This window comes from Chanodichthys erythropterus, chromosome 8 (assembly GCF_024489055.1).
Source record: "Chanodichthys erythropterus isolate Z2021 chromosome 8, ASM2448905v1, whole genome shotgun sequence".
NCBI lineage: Eukaryota > Metazoa > Chordata > Actinopteri > Cypriniformes > Xenocyprididae > Chanodichthys > Chanodichthys erythropterus.
In genome coordinates this window covers 36,069,641-36,090,046 of record NC_090228.1, presented here as the reverse complement: position 1 = coordinate 36,090,046, position 20,406 = coordinate 36,069,641, and the positions used below count along the sequence as shown (strand labels likewise).

The window sequence follows — 20,406 nt, the reverse complement described above, 5'->3', positions numbered from 1 at the left end:
TCCATGTGAATGAATAATTTATGAATGAACGTCGCATTTGAAATTCAGGTCCCCTCATAATCTTTAATAAAAAATAACTTCCCCTCCCTCTTGCAATGACTTCTCTTCTCTTCTCTGATGACGTGTTTACTGGAGCAAGAGCGGGACAACCTGTCAATCACATGACATCACAGCAATAGGTGAGTTTCACTCGAATATACATCACAAAAGGGAAGAAAAGACTTTCACAACTTCTGTTTCATGTCAACTTCAAGGTCTGATGTCACACGTTTTTGTTTTCACACATTTGTTTTCACACATTGAAGTCTGTTTGTCACTAGCTTTAAAAAGAAGTTGAGTGCTGACTACATCTACAAGGAACAAGATCATTTAATGTTTGACGGTTAAAGAGCAGAAATGTCTGATGGTATTTATGACGATGTGATCAGGATTGAGTCTGAGAGAATGAACACAGACAGAATGGAGATGATGGTGGAAATCTATGAGAGTGCAGAATGTGTGAGAGATCATGACTTCAGGACAGAGACAAACACACACCAACCACTTCAGCGTACAGGTAATCACATTCATTACTTTGATTACTTACTGATTCATTACTTCAACTTTGTCTATAAGAGTAAAAAAAAAACATACACAGACAAATCCAAATTAATCTCTTCTATGGGAGGAAAAGGCTTAATGTGTGATTAAACATGTTGAGATCATTCATGACTATTCAGCTACTATTGCAGCTTCTACAGGCCTATCAGTGTTTGGAGATTGCATTTAACAAACTATAAATGTATTTTTTATATAAAGCCTAGTACTTAATTTAAATGTCTTTTTAAATGTCTGAAACCTCAAATAAACATTATGTGGTTGAAAACACTGAATAGTTGTGACATGGGCGTAGGTTTGGTCTCAGCTTTGGTGGGGACACCGCCCCCCCCCATGCACTCTCAAAAAATAAAAATAAAACCTGAGACTGTGTAATGCTGCACAACCAAACGTTTTATTAACATAAATTATGTGCATTACTATTTACACTAACAAAAAATATTCTGCCACAAGGAAATCTAAATAAATAAATATAATAACCTTTTTCTAAACACTATTTACCCTCCAGTACACTCACGTTAATACCTGGGAATGTGAAATGCTGAACAACCATACGGTTTATTAACAAACAAACATAATTTACTATAGGCTACGTTAATAGCCTATTTATACTTACAAAAAACACTGTTGGCTAATTGACATTCAGTTACTTGCTAATGTAGCATTCTATCATCCTGGGTAACACATACTATCACTAGTTAATACTATTTTCCACAGTAGAATCTGCATTAGAAAGCCTGGTCAGTCACTACTGCTAGTTTATTTGTGGGGCTAGCTATTTATAGTTAAAACAGAATATTAAAATGTTTTTACTCTGGCCTTTGTATGTGGCAGAGAGACAGCCCTGGTAACTTACCGTCGGCGTCGTCAACATGCGCACGCGCACACACACCAACCGCTCGCTGCTAGAGCAAGTACAAAAGTAGTCCCGGTCCGCGCGTGTAGCCTGTAAGATACCCCGCCGCCAATCAAATAACGGCGTTTCTTGTACTGTCGTCGTCCTGGCCGTTAGAATCGATCCAAATAGCAGTGCAAAGGAGCTTGCTAAATATTGGTGGGGACAAATTTGTCATATCAAAATATTGATAGGGACTAGTACCTAGCGTCCCCCCCTAAACCTATGCCCATGAGTTGTGAAATATGGAAAGCACAGAGCGTGTCCATTTCTGGCTCAGCGCAAGCAGCTTCAAAAGCAGGTTTGAATTTAGCAGTGACGCACTGAAAGTTTAATCACACCGGTGTGATCGCATGTGTTAAAGGATAAAATTGGGAGTGAATGGTGGGAAAATTGAAACTGAGGGGGCACAAATCAGATCTGAGGGATCAATGGCCCCTTTTGCCCCCTCGTGGCGCCGGGCATGCCTACATCTTGGATGCCCTGGTGGTAAGCAGATAAACATCACAATTTCATTTTCTCATCAATTTTGATTTCACTGGATTAACTCCCTGAGGTCCGAAAACGCGCCGGCGCGTTTTGCAGCATTTTTTTCACATTGCAGCAAAACAGACTTAAAATACTCCGTAATTTCTTGTCAGAGACATAAGTAATATATCAATTTAAAATATAGAATGTCTTCTTTTATTTGTGTACACTCAGAGTAAAAACACAATGTTGTGCTTTTGTAAAATAAAGAAAACTAACATGATGCGTGATCTCTCGTCTCCCTCTGAACGAAGTCCAATCTGATAGTTCTCAGAAAATGAAATGTAACTTATGAATACTAATGACAAAAAAAATTACACTTATGTCTAAAGAAACGTTGAAATGTCAGGTTTTAAATCGTTTTAAATCGAAAACAAACATTGTGTTTATGTAATCTGTATGAAAAGAGAGCCATGTCAGAAGTCTGTGATTCAGCTCATTATCCGCTAAATGCGGCCACGCCCACGGAGCCAGTGCTATTCAGACGCAAATTCAGAGGAAATACATGCATTCATCGTCTCAATCGTGTATTTATTGTATTGAAAAGTGTTTATTTGGATGTTAAAGCCATGGTTAGCGACCTCTAGAAGACATGCTGTTAGTTCCTGGTTCCTTTTCTTCTTTATATGAATTTGTGGCCTAAAGGTGTACAGAGTGCCCTCCGGCTGCAAGTATGAATTGAAAACACAGAATCCAGCACTCATAGTGATGACAATAAATATTGAATAAATATTACTCCTCAGTATAGAAAATTGCCATAAATATATAAGAATCCATCAATATTTCTCCAAATGTGCATGCTTTTAAGCTAAAAGCCTATATGAAATGCCATAGAGGTAACATAATTGTTCAGACACTTTGCATCACAGAAATACATTATATTTTAAAGAATATAATAGAATACCATTATTTAAAATTGTAATAATATTTCACAGTATTGCTGTTTATGATGAGCTGAGACATTATTACAGAGGGTTTTTTTCACAGCCTACCTGACTGATAGGCCTCATTAATATGCAAGTTATTTCAGGTCATTATTATGTGATTCTTTTGTCTTCTCAGATGAGAATCACCCATTATTCATGATGATTCACGCCTCCACGCATACTGTGTTTCTTGACAATATATTGTTTTATATGAAGGAGTAGACAGCATAATTTTTACATAATTCTTAAGCAAAATCTCTAGTCTACAGCCCACAATACACAGAAGTCTTGTGAACACCGGTTTAATGATTTTTTTTTTGCCTTATTTCAGTGACTTAAGTTTTTTGTTTTTTCAATAACCACGCATAAATATTATTCCTTCAAAAATACAAACATGTACATACATGTTCCTCACATATTATGGTAGCCTAGTTTGTGCTGAATACAGTGTAATGACACTTGTGTCATTAATGTGTTTATGAACAAATGAAAAAAGCACAAATGTCAGGGCATGTCAAAACTTCTCCGGGCCCCAGATCAGCCTCAGACGCCAGAGGGTTAAGTAAATTGACTTTTCTCTCATGTATAACTGTACTGTGCAAATTTGAACCCGGCTGATATATTTAACCACACTACCACAATAGTGCCCTTTAGGAAGAGCTTTTCATTATGCAAATATTTTGGTTTTAACAGGAAGGGTGTCATAAGCTCTTGTACTGTGATATACTTTGCCTCAACTACTAAAAGTAGAGTCTCAAATAGCAGAGGACTACAGAGTAGAAACACATATAGCTTCAGCATGTGAACAAAAATGTCTCAGCCTGTTCATGGCAATATAAACACTGAACCAAGAGAAACCATACAGGTACACATACAACACAAACATACAATTAGGAAACAGAGAAAACATTTATCTTGATGTTTGATCATTTTCAGGAAGTGTTTGTGTGAAGATCAGAAGCTCCAGAGCAGCTGCAGTGTGTTTGGTGCTGCTGTGTGTTCTTCTGCTGACTGCAGTCATAGTGCTGTGTGTCACGTTCACTCTAGAGAGACGACAGTTAATATCCAAGAATGAAAACCTGACCAATGAGAGAGACCAGCTACTAACTAACATTACCAACCTCTCGGAAGAGAGAGATGGGCTGAAAATAAAGAACAAAGACCTGACCAATGAGAAAGACCAGCTACTAACTAACATCACCAACCTCTCAGAAGAGAGAGATGGGCTGAAAATAAAGAACAAAGACCTGACCAATGAGAGAGATCAGCTACTAAACAAGAACATGGCCTTGAAAAATGAAAGGGATGAATTATCTAAAGAAAAAGACCAGTTCAATCAGGAGAGAAATGAACTGTGGAAGATGCTCAATGAAATGGGTAATGTTAAATTATAGTGCAATTACTTGTACTAAGTAAATGTTTACTTAAAGGTGCCCTAGAATCAGAATTTGAATTTACCTCGGCATAGTTGAATAACAAGAGTTCAGTACATGGAAATTACATACATTGAGTTTCAAACCCCATTGTTTCCTCCTTCTTATGTAAATCTCATTTGTTTAAAAGACTTCTGGAAAACACTCGGATCTCAACATAACACCGACTGTTACATAACAGTGGGGATCATTAATATGTATGACCTCAATACGTTCTAGTTCAAGCAAGCAAGAACAGCAGCGAAAAATGGCAGATGGAGCAATAATAACTGACATGATCCATGATAACATGATATTTTTATTGATATTTGTAAATTGTCTTTCTAAATGTTTCATTAGCATGTTGCTAATATACTGTTAAATGTGGTTAAAGTTACCATCGTTTATTACTGTATTCACGGAGACGAGAGTCGTCGCTATTTTCATTTTTAAACACGTGAAGTCTGTATAATTCATAAACACAACTTCATTCTTTATAAATCTCTTCAACAGTGTGTAATGTTAGCTTTAGCCACAGAGCACAGCCTCAAACTCACACAGAATCAAACGTAAGCATCTAAATAAATACTTTACTCACATAATTCGAAGCATGCATGACGAACATCTTGTAAAGATCCATTTGAGGGTTATATTAGCTGTGTAAACTTTGTTAATGCTGGTTAAGGCAAGCGTGAGCTCTGGGGGAAGGGATTTAAAGGGGCCACACAAGGAATCGTTGCATATATAATTATGCCCCAAAATAAAAAAATTAATAAAAAAAAAATCTATGGGGTATTTTGAGCTGAAACTTCACAGACACATTCAGGGGACACCTTAGACTTATATTACATATTTTAAAAAGACATTCTACAGCACCTTTAAGTGCCACTATTATAAACTAATGTCATAATTCAGTACAGGTGGAAAAAAAGTACTAGTCGATCTGATTGTGTTTACAGGTGGATGGGTTTACTATCAATCCAGTCTTTACTCCTTTTCCTCTGAAGTGAAGAACTGGACTGAGAGCAGAAGATACTGTACAGAGAGAGGAGCAGATCTGATCATCATAAACAACAGAGAGGAACAAGTGAGTGAAAGATATATTGGACACCAAAGGTTGTGCTGCTCACAGTATGAATGTCTACTCACCAACACAGACCTTAAAGGGATACTCCACCGTTTTTTCATATTAAACTATGTTATTCCCTTAACTAAGACGAGTTGACACATACCTCTCTCATCTCAGTGCGTGCACTAAATCGCTCTGTCTTGCGGCGAAACTTTGTTAGCACTTAGCTTAGCCCAGTTCATTCAATAGGGGCCAAGCAGAGAAGCTACCAAACACCTCCACGTTTTCCCTATTTAAATACAGTTACTCGAGTAGTGTAACTCGACCTAGGACAGTGACACAAAACAAAACGTTGCGCTTTTCTAAGCGTGTAAAATGGATAACTATATTGTATGGCGGAATACCATAGCAAGTGCTCGGGAGCACTTTGACTTGGCGCAGTAATATCTTCACTCGTGAAAAGTCCTCTCACCGGCCCCCGCTCCCTCTCCTGTAAAAGTCACATTGGTTCTATTGACGGAAATGAGAGGGAGGAGGAGAGGGAGCGGGGGACTTTTCACGAGTGAAGATATTACTGCGCCAAGTCAAAGTTCTCCCGAGCACTTGCTATGGTATTCCGCCATACAATATAGTTATATTAATATAGACATGAGTGTGAGGAATTGATGACAGGATTTTCAGTTTCAGGTTTAGTTCACCTTTAAATGTGACTTCCTGCTTCATTCTACTAGGAGTTTGTTAAAAAGATATCTGGTGGTACTGGAGTCTGGATTGGTCTGACTGACAGTGTTGTGGAGGGCAGATGGAAATGGGTTGATGGCAGCACACTGAACTCTGGGTGAGAAATCACTGAATTAAACTGATTATTCTCTAATAAATGATCATATCTCACAGTCAGTATCATATCACACAGGAAGCAGCACTGAACATCTAATGCTGATCTGTTCTTTCAGGTTCTGGGAGACTGGAGAACCAAGTGGATCTACAAGAGAGAACTGTGCTTTGTTACATCCATCAGGGTGGCATGATTATCCCTGTAATGATGCTTTTAAACGGATCTGTGAGAAAAATATATATATAAAAAAAGAGCAATTAAATTAAATTAAATATATTTAAATTACACTCATAACTACTACAATGTGTGAAATGTGTTGTAACTGAGTCAAGTTTCTTAATATTTTCATCATCATTGCTGTAAATAATGGCAGTAACTACTGGAATGTAGGGCCAAACCTGCAAAAACAATAAATAAAATAAATGAGTATATTTTTATTTCCTCATTCAAATTTTTTTTCCCACATTTAATTTTTTTTTTTTTCATTTATTCATTAATACATTTATTTTGTATCACACTTATTAATGTATATATGTATTTATGTCTACGTTTACTTATTTCCACATTTGTACACTAATGATTAGGATGAACTCAGAGTGGCAGCGCTGAAGCTTTGAGGCCACAGTGACACCTTGTGGTGTGACTAAACGAAACACAAAAGGGTTAGACGTGCCTTTGCAAGAAGTCACATTTTAGAAATCCTGACTGGGTGATGTTTTTCGGCCATGTCCGGAATAAAGATGGTCACCCTACATAGCCTACAGTTAGGGTGATATTAAATGAATTAAACTGTGATATAAGATTCACTCATTAAAGGATTAGTTCACTTTTAAATAAACTTTTGCTGATAATTTACTCACCCCCATGTCATCCAAGATGTCCATGTCTTTCTTTCTTCAGTCGAAAAGAAATTAAGGTTTTTGATGTAAACATTCTAGGATTTTTCTCCATATCATTCATTTCAATGGGCACCAAACGGTTGAAGGTCAAAATGGAAGCTTCAGTGCAGCGTCAAAGAGCTTTAAACGACACCAGACGATACCAGGCAATGAATAAGGGTCTTATCTAGCGAAACGATTGGTCATTTTAAAAAAAATTAAAAAGTTTAAGTTTTATAAGCACAAATGCTGGCCTTGCTCTTTTCTCCGATGCGCATTCGTGACGTCACGTAATATGCAATTACGTTGAAAAGGTCACGGTTGACGTAGGCGTAGCAACCACAGTTTCATTAGCTCAGGAAATCTCTGAAAAGTCACAAATTTCTATTCTGACAAAAATTTTTTTTTAGGCTTTCTAAAATTAAAACACCCAGGATGAGTTTAAAATATTCTAACTGACCGCCAGAGTGACTTTTTTGACCCTTATTTTAGAACGTTTGCCCTTATTGTTTCCATGGCGACGCGTACGTGTCACGAGCGTTGAACGTAGCCACAATAACACTGAGAGATGGATCACTATTATTTTGTTTTTCCTTTTTTATTTAAAATATTCGCAAACTTGCTTACATGTCTTCAACTATATGATATTCTGATTCTCTAATATGTGTAAGTGAGTGTGTTTTGTCATTTAAAAGCCTTTATAAATGATCTTTATCTTGATCTATAATGGGCGCCGCCATCTTAGTTTGCACTGCAGTTCACAGAGTTCTGTCAGTCTGATTTACAGCTGGTGAATACATCAGTTTCTCCTGAAATATATGCAAGTAAGTGGCTGGTGAACTGGAAGAATAAGAGAGTAAACTTTATTGTTACTTAGACCCATTATGTGTGTCTGATATGAATAAATGCCGGCAAATTATATTCAGATTGAGGACAACATATGATATGAATATTGTGTGTATGTGTGATATGTTGCGTGATATATAGGGTCTAAAACAGGGGTGTCCAACCCAGGGGCACGTTCAAGCTCACACCGGTGCGCAACGTTTTGCTACGTTTTCCGGGTTGAACGACATGTTTCCTGGAAACGGTGTGCAACAGGTTTGAGATGCGTTTTCTCTTGTTTGGTGGGCGTGTCAGAAATGTCAGCCCAATCAGCGGCAACCTGTATATAAACCACGCGGTATTAAAGAGACAGCTCGCACACTGGGTATTAATGTAACATAAAAATACTTTACTTATATATTTTGCTGTTGTATTGTGAAGTTACACTTTAATAAACTTTTCTATACTCCTCTGATTATATAATGCTAAATATTACAATATCAAAGCACAACAGTGATCAGCATTAATGATAAGCCTATTAAACAATAAAATAATATAGATCATAACAGTCTTGGAGGTAAGAAGTGGATTATCCTTCACCTGAAATGTTTGTCTTTTCATCCTGAAATGCAAGGCAAGTGTTGTATCAAAATAATTAGAAGATTCCACAAATCCCTTCACTCGATTGGGATGTTATCTTTTATTCTGGACGGCAAGGGCAGTGGCTGTAACATCGAGGGTACTTTGCAATATTAAACATGTATTTATATCGACTTCATCAGGCTCCGAAAATTCTTCAAAAAGAACACAAAGATTGGCCTTCTCAGTTGCCATAGTTGCAACGCTTGCGTCATCACAACAGGGTGTTCAACGCGCCACCGTTTCCGTTTAAAAAACCTTTTGCAACGTTTTGTCGGGGCTGAACGCAGCCCTGTTCTTGGAGATCCACCTGCCTGCCAGTTCATCTCCAGCCCTGCTCAGTACACCTGTCTGTAATTATCAAGTGCTCCTGAAGATCTTAATTAACTGATTCAGGAGTGTTTTATCAGGGTTGGAGCTAAACTTTGCAGGTTGGTAGATCTCCAGGAACAGGGTTGGGCACCGCTGGTCTAAAACATGATTGCGCCACCCAGTGGCCATTTTCTTTCAAACTTCGCACAGACCATGAGTCAAACAGGCCCACAGAGTTTAGCCCCGATTGGCCTGCATTAACCTGGTCTAAGAGGTGCTCAAAATTTTCAGGCCAATGACAGCTAAAATTTTCAAGATACACAAATGTCATCATAAACCATCACGACAACTCAGACAAAGTAAACTGGACTATATTATAGCACCACTAAGTGGTAAATCTCCGCAATTTTTTGTATGACCACAGAATGAACTCGTACATGAGTTTGACAAGTTTGGTGAAAATATCTCATTTTGTTCAAGAATTATAAACATTTACAGTTTTGTTTTTTTCAAATGATTTGACACATTTCTCACAGTAATCTGAACACTTTGTAATTGCCCTAAACAGGTTGTACATTTTGCAAAATGCTAAATGTGCACAGTAGTTTATACAGCCACCAAAACTTCATTATATCAGGTGAAAACATTAGCAGCTCTTTTTATTGGTTTTTACAAAAATCACAATCATCTGTGCACTTTTCCAAAAAGAACAAACAAAACTCTGTTAAAATCTCAGTTGTACTTGGAATGTTCTCAATTAACCCCAAATACATTTCTGCTGAGTTAGTAACACACACAACACAGGAAATGCTAATTCCCTAGTTGTTTATACAGTTCAGTTACAAACAAAATTATAAAAGGGGAAAGAAAAACAACAAAACAAAATATAGCTGCGAGCAGCGATGGCGGGCCCAAGCCCGGTGGCACCGCCACCCCGGTGGCTTCAGGGCAACTGTGCACAGCGGGCAATAGGCACTTAAAATGGTTAAACATCAAAGGACTATGTCAAATTCACTCCACATTTACTGCACTACAAGGTGCCGCTATATAGCCCCTCCTCCCTGCCCATTTTCAAAGGATTACATGTGCCAAGTTTTAACATTATTCTGATGAATTTTGAAGCAAATCAGGTAAAAATAAGAGGGTGATCTCAATGTATGCTGAAAGTGACACATTTTCTGCTTCCAGTTGGTGGCGCTATGACTTTGAATCACAATAGTCAAATCCATGTGATCAGCCTTGTACAACGAAGACTAAGCCAAAGTTTCATCAAAATCAATTAATGTATGCAGAAGTTATAACACTTTGTTTCCCTTTTCTTGCCATAAATTCGTTGCCTCGCCACGGCCAAACCGTTTGAGGTATCCAAAATCCGTTTGCAATTAAACAACTTCAATGTGTTAGCAACAAGTTAAAAAAAGCTTGGTGTAAATTGGATAAACCCTGTAGGAGTAGTAGTATAAAATTCATAGCCTGTTTTTTCAAAAAATTTACATTCAAACAAAAATAGCCGACTTCCTGTTGGTCGGAGCTAATGAATGTAAATTAGAAAATTGTCCGGCTTGATGAGAACAATATGTGTACCGAGTTTGGTGACTGTAGGAAAAACTAACCCCCACTTTTGTCAAAAGGTGGCGCTACTGAGCCCCTCCACCACGCCCATTTCTATGGCTTTGTCCATGTCTACTGGTTGACAATATTGATGTGTGTGTCGAGTTTCATGCAATTTGAAGAATGTTAAGAGCCTCAAAAACACTCAAGAATATTATTACAGTTTGACCTGTTGCCATGGCAACAATATTTCAAATATCAAAAATCCTGTCATAGGTCTACATCTGCTGTGTATTGCCATTACATTGATGAAGTTTGAAGCAAATCAGGTAAAAATAAGAGGGTGATCTCAAAGCATTTCAAAAAGTGATACACTTCCTGCTGCCAGTTGGTGGCGCTATAACTTTGACTCACAATAGTCACATCGATGTGATCAGACTACTACAACCAACACACTCGTGAAGTTTCATAAAGATCAATATATGTATTAAGACGTTATAACACATTTCCTGTTTCCTTTTTCTCGCCATAAATTCGTTGCCTCGCCACGGCCAAACCGTTCGAGATATCAAAAATCCCCTGGCAATTTTTAATCATCAGTGTCTTGACTTCATGCTGACCGAGTTTGGTGGCGATCGGATTAATCGTCTAGGAGGAGTATATCAAATTCCAGAGCATGCGTTTTTCAAACAACCCTTAATAGCTGACTTCCTGTTGGCGTGGCGTTTAACTTAGAGTACGAAAGTTGTTCGGCCCGATGAGGTCTATATGTGTACCGAGTTTCATACTAATACGTGCAAGCATGTTTAATATATGGACCAAATTTTCAGACTTTTTTCAAGGGGGCGCTGTCGAGCCCCCCTGCCACGCCCGGGTACCAGCCTCTGGGGCGTCCTAATGGCCGCGGATTCCAATGTGTGTGCCAATTTTCAAGAGTTTTTGAGCATGTTAAGGCCCCCAAAAAGCCCCGGAAGACGGAAAAAAATAAAAAAATAATAATCCTTAGAAGAACAAGAGGGCCCTGCGCGCTTAATTCGCTTGGGCCCTAAAAAGAAGATAAACCACAGCATATACCACATCAACAAATTTGAGGCATGATGCCAAAATGACTCTTTGACATATTGACAAAACTTGACAAAACCTCACTCTAACCATACCACATGAATTTGGTCAAAGCGCCATCTATTGGTTGAAAGTGTTAAACCATTTATTATTATTTACTGTATTTATGATTTTTCAGCTAGTTATGATTTCCCCCCCATAATAATCCTACCAGGTCTTTTATTGCTCACTGTTGCAGTTGGTCTGATGCTCACAGCCATGTAGTCAGGACTTGTTGTGCCTTCTTCATGGTAGGCCCATAATTGCTGCTTGCAGCTATATTATTTTTTTATTATACTTATGCCTATATAATTTTCTGTAATTTCAAACACATGGTAACTAGTAAAAAAAAACTTAACTTTTTAAATAAATAATTAAAGTGCCCCTTTTTCCATTAGAGTCCCTGTGCCCCCAAAATGTCTGTGCACGTCCCTGCTGCTGCACATCATCAGGAAATGATGAAACAATGTCAGCTTTCAGTTTTTGAATTTCCACAGGTGGTTCGAAAAAAAGCTAGTGGAGGAAAAAAAGCTAAGTGGAAACCAATCATTCTTTGGTGTCTTACTGCCAGTGTCGAGATGAGCATTTTTGAAGTTTTGTGTTGCATGAACAATCTTCTTGAAGAATTTGTGTTTCTCCTCAAAGCGCATGATCCAAACATCTATTAATGGTCCAAAAGGTCTAGTTAGTTTGGGATAATGCTCTAGGTAGTGATGTTTGGGTCAAAGTCTTGTAGAGGGAAACAACGTCTGCTCCCAGATCACTTATCGTGCCTTACTAGACTCTACATCAGTAAGCTAAACAAACTACTTCACATTAAGTAAAGTCAAAATAATAATTTAACACGTTTGTTAGATATCCAGCATTAGCATCAGTTCTGGCAGGTCACCTCAGTCAAGTTTGCATCAGCTGACTCCCAGGTGACTCGCGTCAAACTATAGGAATACGACGCCTATCACAGCATTCATATATAAGCTCCTCAGTATCATCAGCAGCTATCGTATTTCTCAGGAGCAAATTACCCTCCTCCATCCCCAGCTCCTCCTCTCGTCTGTCAGGTAGTGATGTGTCGTTCTTGAACAATTCGTTCATTTTGAACGAATCTTTAATGTGACTCGGGAAGAACGAGTCATCTCGGGGGGTGATTCGTTCAGTCGCGCATGTGCAATATTCTACAGGTTCTGTACTGCTAGTAGTAGTTCACCTGATGATTCAATTGATTAGTTAATTTCATGAGTCTTTCGGGTTTTGAGTCGTTCCTTAATCACGTGACAGACCCATACGCTACCAATGCATTCTGAGCCGGAAAGAGAATTGATTAGTTCTTTTTATGAGTCTTTCGGGTTTTTGAGTCGTTCCTTAATCACGTGACAGACCCATACGCTATGCTGTGTGACCCAAGCACATTATATTTATTAGTAAATAACTCTCCAGTTTTGTTTGAGTTTGTGTTACAACTGTTAAAGCTGAAGTTATCATAACCTTGATGTTTTAAACTAACATTAATAGTTCAAATTCAAATGTTATTTGCTTTTAATTTATGTCATTATGTCCTTTTTGAGCAATCTTATACATATATTAGACTAATATGTCAAGTCTGACTAGGAAAAGCAATTATTATAACAGCAAAATTGGAGTAAAAATGAACAAACTAGGCTATAAATACTTTGTATTGTAGGCTTGGATTATTATATTATTATATAGCCTAGTGTTTATTTACAGATAGACAGTCAAAAAGATAAATTAATCAATACTTTATTTATAACAGGGCTTTATTTATTCATAATAACACACCACAGATCCCCAAGAAACAGTAACAACAGTGACAGAAATGTCAGAAATAGCGTATGGGTCTGTCACGTGTTTAAGGAACGACTCAAAACCCGAAAGACTCATGAAGAGAACTAATCAATTCTCTTACCGGCTCAGAATGCATTGGCTTAGCATGGGACTGCCTGTCACGTCATTAAGGAATGACTTAAACCCGAAGACTTGTCAGACAAGAGGTGAGGTGAGCTTAATCAGCTTGTCATAAACTGAAGACCCAGGTAAAGAATGAATTAATCATTTCTGAATCTTATAGCATTGTAGTTTTGTATTGTTTGTAGTGGGATCAACGTTTGCATAAGTAGTAGATGTGTTGGGGAAGTAACACGTAACATTTTCATTACATTTTGCTAAAATGAACGAAATGACTCGAAAAAAGATTCGTTCATTTTGTTGAACGAGACTCAAAAGTCCGAGTCGGTAAAATGATCCGAACTTCCCATCACTACTGTCAGGATTCCCCTGAATTAGACTATTTCTTGAAATATGTGTACATGTTAAATTATGACATTAATGATATCTGCATATCGTCGCTGCCCGATGAAAATCACGTATGTCCAAAACGGTTACTTTTCAGGAAGTGAAAAAAAACAGTATTTCAAAAGCAGTTGAATGTAGCGTTTTCATACTTGGTACGGCATCTTTACATGTAACCATATTCTTGCCAGTGTAATGATATAATCCACATTTGACCAAAATTGAGTTTAAATGGACATACGTGCATATTTTACAGTAACGGTGGTCGATACGCGTTCTTCCGATCATTAATTAGAATTGCCAAGTCGCGTTTCATATTGACAGATGAATACGCTCAGTTTATTAAATACGCTTATGTGGCGACCAGGGCGGGCGAGAGCCGTGAGGGAACGGTGCGAGGCTGGTGACGCGAGTGATAATGAGCATCACCTGGGAGGCGAACCAGCCTTCAGTCCCTCACGGAGGAGCTCCGGGAGCATAAAAGGAGGAGCGACTACAGTGAAGGACGAGAGAGGAACAGGCCTGGACTTTATTTTATGTTTTATTAAGTTTGTGTGGCCGGCAGACGTCCGCGAGGGTCTGCCGGCATTACTTTCGTTTTGTTCTTTGTTTATTTTGAATTAAAGTTTTGTTTGAATGTTCACCGGTTCCCGCCTCCTTCTTCCTGTATATACGAACTACGTTACAGCTTAGTTTATTTAATATTAATTATAAATTTATTAAATGTATCTTGCTAACTATGAAGGGACAATGAATCAATACACTGACATGGTAATGCTAGACAGATACTTTGTTTGCACAGTCCTACCGTAATTTTGTCACTCCTAGACGTACGTCTGGCATCAGGGGGGAAACGTTTACCTCGATAAAGGAAAGTCATTGTCTCACCAGGCTATGTTTATTTGGCAATGTAACCTCACAGTGTTATTCGGCTATCCAGTGCTGAGCTTCGATGAAAACTTCAGGAGACTGGCGAGATGCTTCCACAGGGCGGGAGATACGCGGCGTGATTGACAGCTTTGACACCAAATGGATATACGCGAAAATCAGATGACATGATTTCACAACTTTTCATTGGCCATTTAGATATGTGAAGCATACTGTATACGGAAATGAACCTGGACATTCAATCCGTCGAAAAATCTCAAAATCGGCAAAATGGACATACGTGGTTTACATCGGACAGCGACGATATGTTGGTTCTGTTCTGTTCCCCTAGGGGGGGTTATTGCTGCTCTCCATGTTCTTATCCATGCTAGGCTGCAGGGAGAACCATACTGCCAGTACAAACCTATATTCAATTTACACTTCTTAAAAATAAGAAATGCATAAATAATTATAAAAATAAAGAAAAATATTCATAAAATAAGTAAAAATATAAATATATTATAAATATTTTACATGATATTTATGTATGGCTCCCATAGCTGTTCACAGTCTTAGCCTTTCCAGTCTGATACAGTCCGATAACTCATAGATGGAGCATCCATACTCTTCCAGCATAATGCAATAACTCTTCTAGCTTGAAGGAGACCAAAGTCTACAAGTTTAATCTGTCTTGATGTTTGTATATTGGATATGTTCCAAGAATACAAAGTTTTACATTCAAAGGAATTTTAACAATAAACATGTCTGACATTTTATAACCTCCTTCCAAAAGTTTTGCATCTTTGGACATTCCCAGAGGCAATGATACAGTGTACCTTTATCGTCCAGACATTTTGAACACACGTGTGGAATATTAGCGGACATTTGATGAAGTTTGTTAATAACATGCGCTGTGACTGTAATATAGATTTTACAGGTGTTTTTTTTTTTTTTTTTTTTTTTACTGTTGTGTGACTGTAAAACCAAAATGCTGCCAGACGTTGGACTTTTAAGATGGGACATCTTCAATTTCAGTTTCAGCCAAACTCATGTTGCCCTAATGTTCAGTTCAAGCGATTTCTGCAACTGAGATGAAAGCACACGTGACGCTGTTGCAGAGGAGGTCACGCCGGCAGCTCAACCAATAGGTCGTATCGTAAAAGTATCGCCACCACTCTACGATACATATCGTAATGGTACGCCCCTAAAAGTTACCCTTTTTAAAATGTAACAAGTATAACTATTTCAATTAGTTTATTAACATAATGTAACTGATTATATTTGATTACTTTGATTACTTTTCTAAATTTCTAACAAATGTTTTCATTCATGTTAATCATTTTCAAACCAGGCAGGGTTAACCTTACAGTAGCACTCAACACTGATTACTGACAGACTTTCAAAACTCTTCATCACTTGAACTATCTCACTTGAAAAATCTCTCTTTGCTTAAAATGCCGAGGTATTCATTAACAGGAGCGTAAATAAAAGACACTTTGCGGTGTGGTGGTCAGCCATTGACGTAGCCAAACTTGAGAACGTTTTACACGTGTGTTTATATGTGAGGACCGACAGTCGGTTGCACGCTGAGAAATTATGTTATGGGATTCACTGTCAAATTGCATCAACTGACATAACCATTTTATACGGGACAAATATATAATAGAAATGCATTAGAATGCAACTTAGACAAGATAGAATATTAATTAAAAATATTGAGTTTTATTAATCTCATTCATATTATGACTGTAAATCTAAATGTTTCATAGTATTGCTCAACTCAACTCTTCAAGGCTGATGTTTCATGTACCTACGTGTTCGGGCTGGGTCAGCTGAGGCATGTTGGAGTCCTGCTCATTAATTTTCCGTTCATCCAAATGAGTTACTTTTAGGAGTATACAGGGTCCAATGACATTTTCAAACGATGCTACATCATTATACTATTATTTGCTCAGGTGGTCGTGGAGGGTTTCTCATCTCTATTAGCCTGCAACGTTTTACCATTTGTTAAAGCCACACATAATGCGCGTTCTAATTGGTATGTTTGAGCCTTTTGGATCAGACACACATAGACATAGGCCACTAGAGCTAAGCCATTCGGCGTGGTAGCCCAGGCACACATAGTCTAATAGACCACTAGAGCCAAGCCTTACAGCCCACTGTCGTGGTTAAAAATGGGCCGGGCACACATAGATAGTATACACACGGTTCCTATGGCTCTTCGGAGCAGCAGCAGTACATATGTTTTGGCGGCAGATCTGCTGGGGGGTAAGGGTGAATCATCATCTTGCCTTCTGCTTTGATGTGGGATCTCTGACATACAATACACCGGCTTGTATTGTCCAATATCATGTCACCTGCTCTGTTGGGGGGTTATTCATGTACGCTATATTGTACAGCAGCAGCATGTCTTACTTGCTCACAGCAGCGGGTCGTGTATGTATTGGCAGTAGCAAGTCCCGTACACTCAAAAAAATAACTCATTGGAAGAACTCAATTCAATTGATGGCAAGTTTTCCATCCAATAAATATGTGTGGCCCCAACTCAAAAAAGACAAATTCATCCAATGAAATGTAATTGAGTTGGTCCAACTTAATTTTATCAAATACAGTTTAAATGAAATTGATTCATTTATAAAAAGAATTTTATTTATGCTTGTCCAACTCAAAATAAATCATTTAGTTTGACACAAAATTTAGTTTTAGTTTGTTTTTATTTAAAAGTCATAAAAGCAGGTATAAAACAGTTATTTACTGTAAAACAATCACAATATTAAAAACAATGGAAATATGCACTAGCTGTCAGCGATCAATATTAAAAATAAACATTTGCTGTTTAGTAATGAATTATTGCATTCATAACTTTGAAATATTAACCATTTAAACATTCATTTAGCCAACGTTTTTATCCATAGCAACTTAGAAATAAGGAACAATTCATCTTAAGGAGGCAATAAACACAAGAAGTGCTAAAAAATACAAAGATTCAAACATTATTCAGAATAGTACAAACTAGAACAGTGAGGGATTTAATAGTGAAAGCATAGTGTTTTTTTAAGAGTCAGCAGGATGCCATTAAGTGTTCACAGAAGAGATGAGTTTTCAGTTGTTTCTTGAATATTGTCAGGGATTCAGCTGTCCAGTTAGGGTTAGAGAGATTGCAGATGTTCGAAGAGCGTTGCAATAGTCCAGTCTAGAAATGACAAGGGCCTGGATGAGAAACTTAAATGACCAAGTTGTCTTTGTAATGTGGTCTCTGAACGTCAGCTGGTCATCACAGATTACCACAAGGAATTACAGTTGATGAGCCTTGCTGGATGGTGAAATCATGCTGAATCATCAGAGTGGCTGGGAAGATGAAAAGTTCTGTCTTTGCCAGATTGAGTTGCAGGTGATGTTCTTGTATCTATGCCGAGATGTCCACCAGGCAGTCCAAGATCCATGCAGCTACTGTCAGATCATCAGCCTGAAATGAAAAGTAAAGCAGTGTGTCATCAGCATAGCAATGGTAGGAGAATCCATGTACCATTAGTATACAGTACTGGTCAACGGTTTGAAACAACTGTGCTGCTTAATATTTTTTTATAACCTGTTATACTTTTTTTCAGGATTCTTTGATAAACAAAAGTTAAATAACAGCATTTATTTAAAATAAATATTTTATAAAGTTTGGGGTCTGTAATTTTTTTTTTTCTTTTTTTTTTTTTAAGAAAATACTTTTATTCAGCAAAGATGTGTTAAATTGATAAAAAGTGATAAAGATTTATATTGTTAGAAAAAGATTTCCATTTTGAATAAAAGCTGTTTTTTTTTCTTCATCAAAAATTATCACAGGTTATAAAGACATTAAGCATTTCAAATATTGATAATAAATCATATCAGAATGATTTCTGAAGGATCATGTGACACTGAAGACTGGAGTAATGATGCTGAAAATTCAGCTTTGATCACAGGAATAAATTATATTCTGAAGTATATTAAAATAGAAAACCATTATTTTAAATTGTAATATTTCACAATATTACTGTTTTTTCTGTATTTTTATAATAATAAATAATGGTAGCCTTGATCAGCATAAGATTCTTCTTTCAAAAACATTAAAAATAGTAATGCGTCTAAACTTTTGACCGGTATTGTATATGAATATATAGAGAAGGGAAGGGTCCCAGAACTGACCCTTCAGGTATCCCTGTGACTAGTGCTTGATTGAAAGACCTACCTGTGAGATTCACACCAGCAATGTACAGTTCCTATGATGCCCTGCGATGAGAGCGTGGATAAAGGTAATTGATGACTAATGGTGTCAATACAGTTGCGCCAGTCTGTGGAAAGATGGGAAAAAATAAAATAAATATATTATATATATCATACATACAGTACTGTGAAAAAGTCTAAGTATTTTCACAACCTTCACAATCTTTTGCTGTTGTGTGTCAGTAGGAAATTTACATTTTCAAATATTAATTTTGCCATTACTTGTAATAATCCATTGAGATTTTTATATGCACAAGGAGCATAACAACAGCCGGTATGATCTGATCTCACCATCATCAAGTCCACCTGTGATTACATGAAGAAACAGAAAGAACTGAGATAGACTAAATCCAGAAGAACTGCAGCAATGTCTCCAAGACACTTTAAGAAACCTTGCTGTGGTTCCTCTGGATTTAGTCTGTCTCAGATCTTTTGTGTTTCTTCATGTAATCACAGACTCGATGATGGTGAGATCAGATCATACTGGCTGTTGTCATACTCCTTGTGCATACAAAAATTTAACTGGATTACTACAATTAAAAAAATGAATGAACTGATATTTCCGACTGACACACACATATACATATACATATATATATATATATATATATATATAAATAATCAGTCTAGTAATAGAAAAAACACATACTTTTTGTGTGGAGGGGTGTGTCTGCCACATTCACAATCCTGAAAATAAGAATAAAAGTATTATTACACACCATATTTAACAAATTACATGTAAAAATCTGATTATTTGAGGAAATATGACTTACCATCTCTAGGAGGTAGTCACAATGATGTTCAATGACGTCATCAAACTGTGAAAAAGATGTAAATTTTATTTGAATAACGTTAATGTATGAAAACAGACGCTTTTGATTACAGGGTTCAATTTTATACAGAGTCCCAACAAACTCTGATGCTCCCCATTACACAAAAAATTTAAAAATACACAAGACTCATCATCAGAGACACAGATCAATCATTTTAACAAAAAACAACAAAAAAAAATCTAGATATGTTGGGTTTGCGATGTTATAAAATGGCGGGAATGCCACAGAACTAGCTAAGCTAACGTGTGCAGCAGTGACTTTGATGAGCGCGACGTTCAAGCTGGAAAAAAGTATGAAGCATGCATAATTATATTTGGAAATATTGCTAGCCATAAATTAATTTGCATCACTTTGTTCCCTGGGCTAGCAAACTTGATTTGAATTGAGTAACGTACGTTAGTCGATCGCAAGCCAACGTATTCAATGAATGAAATCAAGCCAGTTAGCTATAGTCATATTCTGGACTGTACGCTGGTCTTGCTCACTGACAGTGCTATTTTGCACATTACGTGAGTCTGAATTTAAGCGAAGGTGCGTTTGTATCCAGTTGTTAAAACAATTCACCTCGATTAATTATTTT

The 20,406-nt window shown here is 37.3% G+C and overlaps 1 protein-coding gene across 1 annotated transcript; it reads left to right on the top strand.

Moving 5' to 3' along the window:
* The first annotated feature begins 388 nt into the window (after positions 1-388).
* On the top strand, positions 389-6,664 carry LOC137024835 (asialoglycoprotein receptor 1-like). The gene is made up of 5 exons (XM_067392754.1): positions 389-556; positions 3,883-4,323; positions 5,318-5,445; positions 6,159-6,265; positions 6,381-6,664. The coding sequence occupies exons 1-5, from the start codon at positions 397-399 to the stop codon at positions 6,526-6,528; spliced, it is 984 nt and encodes a 327-aa protein (XP_067248855.1). The 5' UTR covers positions 389-396; the 3' UTR covers positions 6,529-6,664.
* The last annotated feature ends 13,742 nt before the right edge of the window (positions 6,665-20,406 follow it).